This window comes from Apiospora phragmitis, assembly GCF_038363925.1.
Source record: "Apiospora phragmitis strain CBS 135458 chromosome Unknown utg000011l:1.0-3236445.0:1.0-3240683.0, whole genome shotgun sequence".
NCBI lineage: Eukaryota > Fungi > Ascomycota > Sordariomycetes > Amphisphaeriales > Apiosporaceae > Apiospora > Apiospora phragmitis.
The window spans coordinates 2,979,551-2,994,080 of NW_027117411.1; the positions used below are offsets into that span (position 1 = coordinate 2,979,551).

The window sequence follows — 14,530 nt, forward strand, 5'->3', positions numbered from 1 at the left end:
ATATTATATTAATAATAGATATAAAAGGGGTTTATATTAAAACGCTACTTAATAGCGGAAGGTAAAGAAATTATATATTATTATAAATCGTTAATAAACTTTAATTAAATTAAATAAAAAAAAACGCCTTATATTAACTTAGGACCGTTAATAAAGGATTTATAACTTATAATAATAAAGAAATATGAAAAGAAATCGCGAACTTTATAATCGATATTAGAAAACGTTATAAGCGAATTACGTATAATATTACGGACGTCGTAAAATATAATATAATTTTAAAAATACTTTAATTATTAGTAAATAATTTTAAAATTAATTAAAAAATAGGTTAATTTTAATAAAATATATTAAAAAGAGGTTTAATTAATAAATAACGGTTTAAAAAGTAACCTTTTAATAAACTTAAAATATTTCGAATATATATTATTATTAAAAAATTTAAGCCGAGCGTTACGATAACCGTATTAAAAAAGTATCGGTAGTTTATAAACCTTTTTAATAAAAAATTAGAAACAGGTTTACCGTTTTATATACAGTAAGATTACGAAATACTTTTTAAAAAAGAGAAGGAACTATTTTTTATATTTATATATAAATTTAATCAAGAATACGAGGTAGTATTAAAAGAATATATTATAGAGAACTTCGAAAAAAGAGTTATACGACTATTTATATTATTAGCCGGATTCCTTATCCTTTTTATTTTAAAAAAGAGTAAGGATGAGAAGTTTAAGTGGTATATATATGTCGATTATAAAAAGCTTAACGAAATTATTATTAAGAACCGATACCTTTTATTTTTAATTAATAATTTACGAATAAGTTATTATATATTAAAATTTTTACAGTATTCGATTTATTTAATATATATAACTTAATCTGTATTAAGGAGGGAGAAGAATAGAAGACCGCGTTTTAAACTAAATACGGATATTTCGAGTATTAAGTTATACTGTTTAGTTTAATTAATATATTAATTAGCTTTTAGTTTATAATTAATTATATATTATGGGAATATTTCTATAAGTTTATTATAATATATTTTAATAATATCCTTATTTATTCCGAAGACGAAGAATAATATAAAGAGCACGTAAAGCTAATATTTTAGAAGTTATAGGACGCTAATCCACTAGTTAACTTAAAGAAAAACGAGTTCTACTAGACCTAAGTCACCTTTATAGGATATGTTATATCTTTAGGAGAAATCCGAATAAAATCCTTTAAAATAGTAGTAGTTAAGGAGTGGCCGACGCCTATAAGCGTTATAAAAGTCAAATCCTTTTTAGGATTAGTTAATTATTACCGGATTTTTATCCCCGGATTTAGTAAGTTAGCGATATTTCTGAAGAACCTGATTAAGAAGGACACGTTATTTCGTAAACCGATAAGAAAGAAAAGGCCTTTTAAGTTATAAAGGACCAGATTATTAATAAATTAATACTTTACGTAATAAATCTTATAAAACCCTTTAAAGTTAAAATCGACGTATTGAACTATACGATCAGAAGCTAATTAAATTAACGAAACAATAACGGAAAGTTATACCCCGTTATATTTTTTTTAAAAAAATTAAATAAATTAGAGCTTAATTACTAAATTTATAATAAAGAGTTAATAGTTATTATTAAAGCCTTCGAAAAATAGAAATATTATTTTAGCGGAATAATAGAACTAATAAAGGTTTATATTTATTATTACGAAAAAACTAAATAAATAATAAGTACGATGGTCTAAATTCTTATTAGAATTTAACTTCGTTATTATCTATTATAGAAGCAGCGATAATAGAAGGGCCCACGCTTTTAATCGATAACTAAACTATGAGGAGGAAATCCTATTAAAAACCCGGACTATCCTTATATATAATAACGACGGCAACCTCGTGCCGTTACGATACCTAAACGTAACCAGCTACGTTTAGTATAACGATAAATAGGTTGCGTGGTTTGGAGAATATTATAAATAAATGGACGTAGTTACCCTATAACTATTATATAAAGTCTCGAGGAATAGGTTAATATATTACTAAAGTAAGATCCTTATTCCCGAATAATATCGACGGGAATTTATTTAGGAATTCTACTTATACCTCGCGTATAAATATTAAGGAGTATTTAAAACGTAGAAACGATTTATACGGCTATTTAATTACGAGGACTTAAAGAGTTAAGTCGCGCGAGTTATTAACGAATACGACCTATATAATAAAGTTAAGGCTGCACGACACCGACCGTATAAAGAATTATAACCTATATTACCACTAGATAAGGTATAGAAAATAATCGTACTTAATTTCGTTATTAAGCTGTCCTTATTAACGGAACCGCTAATTAGGTCGAATATAATAATATATTAATAATTACGGATAAGTTTACGAAGTATACCTACTTTTTGCCGTATAAGGAGTTTAGCGATACTAGTAACCTTGGGTATATATTTTTTTAAACTATTGTTAGCTAGTACGGATTATTAAAAATAATTATTTTTAACCGGGATAAGCTATTTATAACTAAGTTTTAAAAATCGTTTATAACGTAACTAGGTGTAAAGTATAAGCTATTCACGGCTTATTACTTATAAATAAATAAGTAAATTAAATAAATAAACTAGATTTTAAAGCAGTACTTATAATGTTACGTTAATTACGAATAAGATAACTAGGTAAAGTTGTTACCTATAGCGTAGTTCGTATATAATAACGTAAATAACGAAACTACGCGTATTTCACTATTTCGGGCGAATTATGAGTACGACCTAGAGATTATTAGATAATTTTTAGAAGGAGGGCTAGCACTAGTCGCGATTATATAAGTCGAAAAATTAAAAGAATTTTAAATTATTTTATAATAAGACCTTATTTTCTTATAAGAACGAATAAAGAAATATACCGATTAGACCAGGTTGAAGGGATTAATTTTAAAAGAGGGAGAAAAAGTTTACTTTTTACGACGCGATATTAAAACTAAATAATTTAGCGATAAACTAGACTTTAAAAAGATAGGATTATTTAAAATAGTAAAAGTTATTTTAAAAACTAATTATCGATTATTATTATTTAAGATAATACGGATATACCCTATATTTTATATATTACTATTCGAATTAGCTTTTAAAAACGTATATATCGATATATAGCTAGAAGTCGAGACGGATTAGTATAAATACGAAGTCGAGAAGATTATTAATAAAAGAAAGAGGGGGACGAGGCTTTTAATATTTCGTTTAATGAAAAGGATACTTATCGGAAAATAATACCTGGGAGTTTAAGAAATATTTAACGAATACCGCTAAGGAGCTTTAGGAGTTCGAACGGCAGGGATTTTAAGGGATATTAAAAGGCCTAAATCCTTAAAGTCCGGTAAACCTAAGGAGGACTAGTTAACGTCTATAGGGATACCTATATGCTGAAGGTTATTTATTAAATAATTCTTATAACTTTCTAAGGTAGGGAGGATATTATTCTTTTTATTTAACTCTTTTATACCCCGGCTAAATAAATTAGTACCCCGTTTTTTCACTTTCCGACGAATTTTTCGAATTTTCGAAAGGCGCCTAGCCGCCTCGGTAAATTAGGATTATAACTTAGCCAATTCGGAATAAAGCGATAATAATTTCTCGCTCGCCTCCTCCTCGTTTACGTTTAGTTTGCGTTACTGCGTTAGAACCTTTTTTAAAAAAGAGGCTATTAAGAAACCGTTGTATTAACGGCCGCGATTTATATACTTTTCGTAACGAGAAAAATAATCGGCGATACGATAATTTAGTTTTTTATTTTTAAAATAATACGAATAAGGTATATCGGCGGATTAGCTATTAAGGGTAATATAGTTGCGAAAAAAAGAACGTTTACGGGCTTTAACGGAAGACTTTTCGATACGACTAGATATTATAATAAATAAATATTATAATAAATAAATATTATAATAAAAGTAATAAATAAGAAAAAGACTTATTAAATTTAATAGAATAGGAAGATTAAGGTATTTATAAAACCTGGCGTTTTAAAAATAAAATAGTAAAAAAGAGAGGATAATATTACGACCTAGCTTAATTATACGGCTAGACTTATAAAAAGTATCGGTATAAAATTACTATACCTCGGTAAAGTTATAATATTATTAATATCGATAAAACTATTAGCTACGCCGATATAAATTTATTTATACTCCGCGATTAATAGGCGCCCGATACGGGGAACCTTACGATAAATTATAGGGAGGATAGGTACCTAATAGGAGTTACGTAACGAGCTACGAGCTACCGGATTACGGCGCTCCCGGTGAGCTAATTAAAGCGGATTACTAGTTCGTAACGTGATTTAAAAAATTAATAAAGGAGGGATTAAATATTTAATTATAAACGTTTTTTATATATTTTATATAAATATTCTTTATTTTAATAATTAATTTAAATATTAATCTTAATTTATTAATAAAATATATTACTTTAACGACTTTATTATAAATACTTTCAGGTTTTATACTTAGTTATGATTAAGTCACGGTTATTATTTATTATATTAACAAGTATTCACTTATTACACGTTTAAATACTTTCTCGTATTATTAATATAAACCCCCGTACGTTCTACTAAGGTTTCTATTAGACCCCTGATAGCGTTCGTTACACTTAACTTCGAACCTCTTAAATTAAACAACTGCTTATTTCGATACTTTAGAACCGGAGCACTACTTATCTTATACGTGAACGATATACTTATCTTTACTAAAAATATAATAACCATTTATAACGCTCGAAATAAACTAGTAAAACGCTTTTAAATTAAAGAATCAAAAGAAGTTAAACGTTTTTTAAATATCGATATTTAACGAGATAAAGTTAATAAGACTATCTTTTTTAATTTAATAATTTAGATTTTAAGATTTAAATAATATTATAACGCTATAGCCTTTAAGCTTTTAATTATTAAAATATTAAATAAAGCCGATTAAAAACTATAATATTAAAATAAGCTCGCTATTTTAATTAGCGACTATTATAAGACTTAATATAGTTTATATAGTTTTTAAATTTTATAAAACTAATATAAAACTATTAAAAAAATACTTTTAACTTATAAAATATAAAATAAAGGATTATTTAAACTAATCTATATATTAAAAACTAAAATAGCAGCTAATAAATTAATAAATCCATTAAAAGAAAGATACTTATAAGAGATTTACTAAGCTACTTAGCTTAACTAGTTAACACTTTACTTCCTGTCCTATAATAGACTTAGGGGGCCATATTAAGAGATATCTCTCCGCATTTCTCTACAAGTCTACCAGACTCCAAATGTATCTAGATCCTTCTATAGACACGCTGTTCACTTCTAACTAGGTTTATAAAGACCCAGCCTTCATCCGGGCTTCAGGAGATGGATAGCCAAGGAGATCAGACAATACACTCCTTCGGCCCACCCAACATAAAGTTTATCTACTACGCAAGACGATACAACAAAATTGGCATCGGGACCTATCGCAACGCAAGGTGACACGGCAGGAGCAAAGTGGAGCATAGAAGAACACGGAGATGGTAGTACGCCGCATGGAGCTGGCAAATGGCGAGCGAACTCCGGGGAATCTCTGATGAGGTTTGAGTCCCGAGCATCGTCGAATTGCTCTTCCGTGCGCGTTGGTCAGGTGTAGATCTTTTTTGGTGGGACGCGAGAGTTGGGTCACCACTCACAGACTCTATGGCTCATAGTCTCCAGCATCAGCATGGCGAAACCGGCCTTGCTGTGGAGCCGGAAGCGACAGCAGCTTGAGGCGCAGGACTAACAGGCGGAAGTAGTAGGTCTAGACATGTGAAATGTGTCTAATGAATGGGCGTGTAGGTACTTAAGGTAGATACGAATGGAGCGAGGCGAGGTGAGACTTAAAGCCCCTGAGCGGCCTCGAATCAGTCTCCAGTTGGTTCGTCACGTAATGTAGACAAAATAGTCCTCAAGTGGTATATCGAAGTCATTGAAAGGGGGATATTGCCAACAACATCATGTCACGTCGATGGGTGCTTTACTGGTCAGAATTGTATGGCCTGTTGCATGTACCGACTTGCGTGTCTACCGGTATGATATGATGCTGTTCACTGCCTCAGCCAGATGAGATGATCAGATAAGGAACGATAAGTGTGGGTGGGGCCAAGATCAACATTGCGGGCAGGATCAATCTGACCATACACCCAACCGATAGATTGGATCATGTTTGCTCCGTAATCGACACGCGAATACATCGTCACTCAACACGCCCTGCAGACTTGCTACATGGAATTGGAGCACCTCCCGTATTCCAGAAGATGGTGGAATGGCGGGTAGCGAATGGCGAATAGCGAACTTGTTAGTGCTGCCAAAATACGCCAAGCTTGGACAGGCAACAAGGGTGCCCCGCCGTGGTCGTAGCTGCCGGTAGTTTCGGGCAATGACGCATTGCAACAAAGCTTTTGGGCCCTGGGCCACTGTTCTGCATCTCGACAATCCATCTGGCTTCGTCCCCATGGGAAATCACTGTGACAGAAAACACCGCAGACTTCAACATCTTTCTCTGACAATTGATCGCTCGTTGGTCATGATACCGCGTCTTTTCTAAGCGACACCCTCTGTCCCCTCGTTTTGTCTGTCCAATTGCACTTTGATTGACCTGCCAGACTCCCATGCCGACAGCAGCGCCTGTCTTGGCTGGCGCCCTTCGCGCTGGCCGGCACGCCGCCTCGAATGCCTCTCCAACATGTCGCCTCACACAGCCAATGCTGAAGCAGCACTTCAATAGCACCCAGGCCCGTCAATTCCGCCTGTTCTCGAAACCCCCTTCGCCTGAAGCCAAGCACGATTCTCCCTCGAAATGGCTCTTCCCTCCCAAGACTGTGACGCGACCTCTGTCCGGCCGCCCCTTGCCCCAACGACGATCTTTTCTCCTCAACTTCATGTACCGCTCTGCCGCCCTCGTGGGTACCGGCGTCGCTTTCGTCGGTCTCTGCGGTGCCGCCTTCTTCCTCTATGATGCTTCTACCTACAAGGAATCCGCCGAGGCTGCCGAATGCCGCGTCTCCGAATTGGCTCTCCAGCCGAAACGGGGCGGGCCCGAAGACTTGCCCATTCTCGACGTCTTGATCGACGACGACGACACCGAAGAGAAACAAGCCGTCAAAGACAAGCCGAGACTGGTGATACTGGGTGGCGGTTGGGGCGGTGTTGCTCTGCTCAAGGAACTGAACCCAGGCGATTACCATGTTACTGTCATTAGCCCCAAGAACTACTTCCTGTTCACGCCCATGCTGCCCTCTGCGACTGTCGGAACCCTCGAGATGCGAAGTCTGGTGGAACCAATACGGCGTATCCTCGCCCGTATCAGCGGTCACTACCTGCGCGCCAATGCCGAAGACGTCGACTTCTCCCACAAACTCGTCGAGGTTTCCCAGACCGATGCGCGTGGCAAAGAGACTCGTTTCTATGTTCCCTACGATAAACTGGTCGTCGCTGTTGGCTCTACCACGAACCCCCACGGTGTCAAGGGCTTGGAGAACTGCTTCTTCCTCAAGGATATCAACGACGCCCGTATGATCCGCAACCAGGTTATCAAGAACATGGAGCTCGCTTGCCTGCCCACCACCCACGATGCTGAACGCCGAAGACTTCTGTCCTTTGTAGTCAGTGGCGGCGGGCCAACTGGGGTGGAGTTTGCCGCCGAATTGTTCGATCTGCTGAACGAAGACCTCACTAAGCGCTTCCCCAAGTTACTCCGCAACGAGATTTCGGTTCATATCATTCAGAGTCGCGGTCACATCCTGAACACCTACGATGAGGCGCTGTCCAAATACGCCGAAGACCGCTTTTCTCGTGACCAGGTCGATGTCCTCACCAACTCGCGCGTCAAGGAAGTCCAGAGTGACAAGATCATCTTTACTCAGAAGGGAGAGAACGGCGAGACCGTGACCAAAGAACTCCCCATGGGCTTCTGTCTCTGGTCTACCGGTGTCGCGCAAGCTGAACTCTGCAAGCGCATTGCCGACCAACTTGGCCATGTACAGACCAACCGACATGCCCTGGAAACCGACACCCATCTGCGTCTCAATGGCACCCCTCTCGGTGACGTCTACGCTATCGGAGACTGTTCCACGGTCCAAAACAATGTGGCCAACAACATCGTCTCCTTCCTGCGTGGCCTGGCTTTCAAGCATGGCAAGGACCCCGAGACGCTCGAGCTCAGCTTCGCCGACTGGCGAGGCTTGGCCGCGGACGTGAAGAAGCGCTTCCCCCAAGCCGTGGGCCACCTCCGACGCCTGGACAAGCTGTTCAACGATTTCGATAAGGACCAATCGGGAACGCTCGACTTTGGCGAGCTACGCGAGCTGCTAGGGGAGATCGACTCGAAGCTGACGTCGCTCCCGGCCACGGCGCAGCGCGCCAACCAGCAAGGGGTCTACCTCAGGCAAGAAGTTCAACGTGATGGCGCGCAGCGCGGCTGGGCTCTCGGCCAATGACATCCGCGACGGCGACGTCGACGCGGCGTGTTACAAAGCGTTCGAGTACCACCACCTGGGCAGCCTGGCGTACGTCGGCAACTCGGCCGTTTTCGACCTCGGCGGCGGCTGGGGGCTGACGGGCGGGCTCTGGGCCGTCTACGCGTGGCGCGGGGTCTACTTTGCGCAGAGCGTGGGGACGCGGACGCGGGTGCTGATGGCGATGGATTGGATGAAGAGGGGATTGTTCGGTCGAGGTAAGGAACTCATCTATCTCCGTATGCCTCCCTACATCCAAAGCATATTGGCTAACCAATCTACAGATTTGATCAGTTTTTAAAGAAGGGCGCTGTTACCGATGGGTAACATTACTATACGTCCAAATAGGAACTAGATATAATAGACAACGGTTAGTGTTTCGAACCTTTTGATCTAGATATTTCTCAGCTACCTAGATGGCTGGTTGAACTCCTCCGTATACTTGCAACCCTTTGGAGCAGCGTCTTCATCAACAACAAGGACGGGACAACTTCAATGTCCGAAACACCCAAGCACGATGGCCTCCCAGCCAAGCACAAACCCAAACTTTTCGGCCCAGTTGGATTCCAGGACCCAATAGTACAGCCAGAGGTTCGCAGTGATGAAACTCCTGAGAGCGCAATTAGTGAATAGATGAGGCTGTTGCTCAGCCCATCTCGCTTCATCGTGCCAGAACATGCAATGACTTACGCATTCACAGATAATTGTGTAGAAAAATATTTTATATTTTGTTATATCCTGAGATGCCAAGCAGCTACTACTCTACATGTGAAGTTGCTTCTTTTCTGGCCCAGTATTTCCCTACCTAGCCCCTGTCTGCCAATGAATCCTTCCAGCGCTTGTATGTAGCCCAGCCCAGAAACGTGCCCCGCATCCCAGCTGAAGTGGCTATGTGAGGTGGCACAAGATCAATAAAACAAGTGGCTTGACATTATTCTCAACCGTCTTCCGTCCTACATGATAGTCAGACCAAGCAGGCGAAATGGCGTCCGGGCTATTCAAGAAGTTGCCGACGGAGCTCTTGAGCGAGATTGGCCGGGCGCTCCCCTTCGACGACAGGCGGTGCCTGAGCGAAGTGGATGCGCGTCTCCGCCAGGTCTTGGTCCCCGGACTGTACAAGACGATCCGCTTCTCCAACCGGCCGTCGAGCAGGACGCCATCTCGCACGTGATGGCCAAGTACGGACACTATGCCCGCGACTTGTCGCTCAAGATGGACTTGAGCGGCCTCGAGGATCCGTTGACGGACAGCGAAGAGGAGGAAGAAGCCGGCGAAGACGCAGATGGCCAGCCGCCTCGTCGGTATGCCGACTGGGCTACGTACGGGCTGCCCAACCCGACGTGCCACTTGCTGACGGGCCAGACCCTGCCTGCGGTGACGTTGGTAAGCGACTCTCGGGGATTATTCCTTTCTACTCCAGCCGTTATTCCTCGTTATCCCAGTGTTATAAGGGGGATGGATTTACCGTTTATTCGAGGAGTTGGGTTTATTCCCTCCTGAGACATCCCGTTTGTTCTAGAAATAGTAATACTTACGGTGAGAGACGATAGGTCACGATCCGCTTCACGTCGGGCCCCGACGACCAAGTCGCGCCCGGGCACGAGTTCGACCACGATTGGGAGGAGGTCTGGGCCGTCGCCCCCGACGACGGCGACGAGAACCTGGCGTACGCCGAGGAGCACGAGAAGTGGCGGGCCGGCCTAGCCGCCATGTGGCAGGCCCTGACCGAGAACATGGGGGTGCGCCGCTTACGGACCGTGAATCTGCTGCCGGCGGCCGAGGCGACGACGTGGCGCCGACGGGGCTGGGCGCGCCTCCTCGGCCACCTCGAGACGCTCGAGCTGGGGCTCTGGGGCAACGCCGACGGCGCCCTGCTGCGCGACAGCTGCCGCTCGTTCCTCGCCGCCCTGGTGCAGAACTTCTATGAGCACCTGGCCGCGCCGTCGATGCCGCTGCGCCGGCTCGCGCTCGCGGCGCACCCGAGCTGTCCCCTGAACGTCCCCGACGACGACGGCGACCTGTGGCCCTACGGGTTCAAGCACGTGCGAGGCGGCATGCGCCGAGGCGGAGGCCTAGCGCCGCGTCTGCGCGAGCTGCGCATCGAGAACTGTCTCGTCAGTCATGACCTTGCGGCCTATATCGCGGACCGGGCACGGTCGCCGGGGTCCTTACGGAAGGTCGAGCTGGTCGACTGCAAGGCCATCGTGATGGAGACGGATTACGAGGGAGCCTGTATCACCTGGGCGGAATTCTTCGGGGCGATTTTGGAGTGAGGAGCTATCACGGCAATAGGTCCTCCGCCGCCGAAAGCCCCCTCCTGCTCGAGGAGTTGGTGTTGGCGCAGAGCGAGGCCGTCGAACTGTTCGACGAGGAGAAGTATCGGTCTGCCTTGACGCAGAAGAGCTACCACCCGGAGCGGGAGGAGGCCGAGGAACAACGACGATGGGCCCGGCGCCTGCGCGACCGTGTTCGAGCGCCGCAGCAGGGCGGTGGGGGATATGGCGATTTTACCACCGAGGCCGAGATGATGATGATTTTCCCGTACGTGTCCATGGAGAACCAGTACCGCCACGTGGTCGGCCTCAGCGAAACCAATCTGCGCCGGGCCGAGGACGGCGAGGATGCGGCGGCGTGCAAGAAACTGATGGACGTCGTGCGAGCCAACAGGGAGCGTCGGGAAATACAGCAGCGGCCCGATACGGGCAGCAGAGCGGTGCCCTGATTTATCCGCACCAACCATCGCTTCCGGCTTCTTCTGGACTGACCGGGATACATTAATAGCTCCTCGACCCTTGACTTTTATTCAACAAACATCGGTAGACTCAAAGTATCGAATTAGTTCTAACGTCTACTTCCTAATCTTAGCGGCCTCTAATCCCCACACGAATTTAAGCATTACTACATATTCTTATTAAATACGTCGAATCTCTCGCCCGATACTTTAGTACACTATTATATACAACTCTCTATAGCCTAACTAGCCACACGCTTACTCTACCACGGAAAGCAGCTTATACTTCACAATAAGCAAGATACCATCTCGGATTAGCCTACATCGCTCGGAGAGTCAGACTCACCCCTTATACACCTAGGTCCCATGCATACTTCATGGCAACTGTCCTGATGTGCACCCTGTTGCCATATAACTCTCCTTAAAGCTCGACCTACACCGTGCTTTCACAGATCTGGTGTTGCTACACATCCACACGTGCTGTCCTCAAGTTTCACACTTGTGGTCTACACTGTTCGCTACTTGAAAGTCCCAGTATCATGCAGCTTCCTACTCTCAGCTCCGTCAACCATCGCGTCGAGCCTCTCACAAGGGGTCTCCATTACTGGAATACCGGGGCAGAGCATGCTCCCGAATACCGACGACATCTGCCAAACGAGCTCTCTGGCACTGCTGCGCCACGCAAATACACTGCTCAACCTGGCAAGTTCAATCTGCTTCGAGAATCATTGAACGGCAATACAGAAGTTCCCCAAAGAATAATCCGCATCGACAGAGCCTCAGTACAGTCAGAAGTAGCACCGTCGCTCTCGAGGCCAAGCCTCCATCTGTCAGACCCTGATGAGCTGAGATAACTCCACAACACTCGATTCAACTCCTCATCGCCCAACGCCAAGTCCTCGACGTCCGACGCGAGCTCTGCCGTCTAGGGAGATGAGCACACGACGACCCAAATCTCCGGCAAGCCCCATCCTCCACGAAATAATGCCACTTCTGCGGTGCTGACTCCGATAAACTCGTGGCGAAAACAGGTAAAACTAAGGCTCGATACATGTTTACTGCATCCTAGCACGGCTGGTTATTGATCGGCTATTAGCCAACTACATCATATCGACAAGAAACTTTGGAAGAATTCCTCCTTGAGGAGAATACGTGTCGCCTATACCGTCATCCGCTGTCTTCCAACTACGCCCGAATTCTGCTGCCTTCCAAATACTGCTCGCCATCCGCGAAGCTTCAACACAGTACCGTCGTCCGTCGATAAAAGACTGTTCCGTCATCCGTCAACAAAACACCGTCTCGTCAACCCTTGTCCACCCATCAGTAGCGTCGTCCCTCTCGATCGTCCAGCAACACTATCGTCCGTCCAGCAACACTGTCGTTTGTCCAGCAACACTGTCGTCCGTCGAAACCACTGCCCGTCAAAACCAGTTATGTCAAGTAAAGTGTCTCCCTCTTAGGCGTGTATGTGTGTGTCGTGTTTTTATCACGCTTCGACGTGTGCTCTTATTCTTCTTTCCGTTATTGTGTTCATACCACTCTATGCCTAGAATGTTCTCTTGATCTTTTCTTGTTTTCTTGCTCTTTCAATTGGTTCCACGGATGACTTTGCCCAGTTTACATACGTCTGCACGGCTGGTCTTGACTATACGAAAGAATCCAACAGCTTGTCGACCAAGAGAGTTTCGTACTCAATTGAGATCCCAATCGAAGCGGAGCTACACCATCTGTAGGTAACGATTCCACTCTCGGATTTAGATATTCTAAAACACTGAGTTTAATGAGTCATGGAATCGCGGGTTGGGGGAAGAGACGAGGGCAGCGAATGCCATTGGGATTCCTGCGGGACCTCCGGAATCCAGAATTGGACGGGATTCGTTTATTCTCGAAGACCGGAGGACGTCTTACGAGAGCGTGGAGTGAAGTAAAGTATGTATAGATTGTTGGCAATCGGGCAGCCCGTCAGTGGAGATGAGCATGGGAATTGAGTAGCTCGCAACGACTTGGATGGCTCGAAAGGCTGGCAGTGTCTTTGATTAGACGCATCAACGTATCTTGCATAGCATATCTACTTATATACAAGTCTCCGATTTAAAAAGGGGGTGGTTTGGTATTCCATCTCCCGTCGCCATAAAGGGGTTGGTGGCCGTCATTTCGCTGAAATCACCCTCATTCAATACGGCGGCACGAAAGCTGACCAACAATGAACCTCACCCAAGCCATGGACGTTTATTTTTGCTCCTCGGCCCCGTTCACCACCACGATCACCAGCGTCGCGACCAACACCCGGAGCCTTTCCCATGCCTTGCATCAGTACTAGAGAGGCTCGTTGTCACCGACTGCTGCACCGAACCACATCATCTAGCGTCGGAGGGCCATTCGTGCTTGGCTGCGACGGAGAACAAGTTGATCTACGTTCCGATATATGGGCATTGCTCACCAACCTACCGAAGCGTGCGCAAACATTCTCAACCTTCCTCCGATCGTGGTGACTCAGAGACTTGAAAGCTCAAACCCCCCAGTTGCCCTATATAAATACCAGAACCTTTTAACCGCCAACCCTCATTTTTTTCGTTTTGTTTTCTCTGGTTCGATATGAGGCCCAGAAATCAAGTCTCACAACAACGCGCAATATACCCTTAAATCTATCAACCCAAAAGAAGCCGTCAACACATTCATAATGTCGAGCAATACCAGGCTAGCATCTATACCTTCGGGCTTAAATCCCAAGTCAATTTCGGAAAGCTCAGAGCCTTCTTTAAGGGGAAAGACAAGGACACATACACAATTCGAAGGAAAACTCTATCTCATTCAGTACTCGCTAGCAAATCAAAGACGCCATTAGGCAGGTCAGAAGCTACCACAGAGTCTAAAACATCAAGGAATCCGTCATTGACAAGATCCGAGACTCCCTCCTTAGCTTCATCGCCATATACTTTTCCTACGCCATCACGCAACCCAGAAGCTGTCGCAGAATCTCCTGCATCAAGGAACCCGTCCTTGAAAAGACCAAAAACTCCATCCTCAATTTCATCGCAACGTACCTTTTACTCGATAGAGTCCGCAACGGCAGGGAACAGGACTGAGGACTACAGCGGCCTATGCACCCTAGTAAATACGCTAGAAGCAAACATATTCTGCAGGGCAAGACTATTTGGATCGTATTGATATATTTACTATAATAAGCACTTATAACCGCTTAATGTACAGCGTTGGCCGAACCCCTTCAATCGGACTAATCTATATAGATACATATTTAGTGTCTAGTACTATTTGGGAAAGGCCCCATCTCGGGGC

The 14,530-nt window shown here is 43.8% G+C and overlaps 4 protein-coding genes across 4 annotated transcripts; 2 read left to right on the forward strand and 2 right to left on the reverse strand.

The window, feature by feature from the left end:
* Nucleotides 1-6,657: 6,657 nt before the first annotated feature.
* On the forward strand, nt 6,658-8,803 carry PG994_013657 (uncharacterized protein; the record flags this gene model as incomplete). The annotated part of the gene is given in 3 exon segments (XM_066865066.1): nt 6,658-8,421; nt 8,441-8,720; nt 8,787-8,803. 3 exon segments carry the CDS (start codon nt 6,658-6,660, stop codon nt 8,801-8,803), a joined length of 2,061 nt encoding a protein of 686 aa, XP_066710027.1.
* A 587-nt stretch (nt 8,804-9,390) lies between these two features.
* On the reverse strand, nt 9,391-10,213 carry PG994_013658 (uncharacterized protein; the record flags this gene model as incomplete). Its single annotated transcript, XM_066865067.1, has 2 exons — nt 9,391-9,796; nt 10,116-10,213. The coding sequence occupies 2 exons, from the start codon at nt 10,211-10,213 to the stop codon at nt 9,391-9,393; spliced, it is 504 nt and encodes a 167-aa protein (XP_066710028.1).
* A 37-nt stretch (nt 10,214-10,250) lies between these two features.
* On the reverse strand, nt 10,251-11,242 carry PG994_013659 (uncharacterized protein; the record flags this gene model as incomplete). The annotated part of the gene is made up of 2 exons (XM_066865068.1): nt 10,251-10,574; nt 10,742-11,242. 2 exons carry the CDS (start codon nt 11,240-11,242, stop codon nt 10,251-10,253), a joined length of 825 nt encoding a protein of 274 aa, XP_066710029.1.
* A 530-nt stretch (nt 11,243-11,772) lies between these two features.
* On the forward strand, nt 11,773-12,087 carry PG994_013660 (uncharacterized protein; the record flags this gene model as incomplete). The annotated part of the gene is made up of 1 exon (XM_066865069.1): nt 11,773-12,087. The coding sequence occupies one exon, from the start codon at nt 11,773-11,775 to the stop codon at nt 12,085-12,087; it is 315 nt and encodes a 104-aa protein (XP_066710030.1).
* Nucleotides 12,088-14,530: the final 2,443 nt, after the last annotated feature.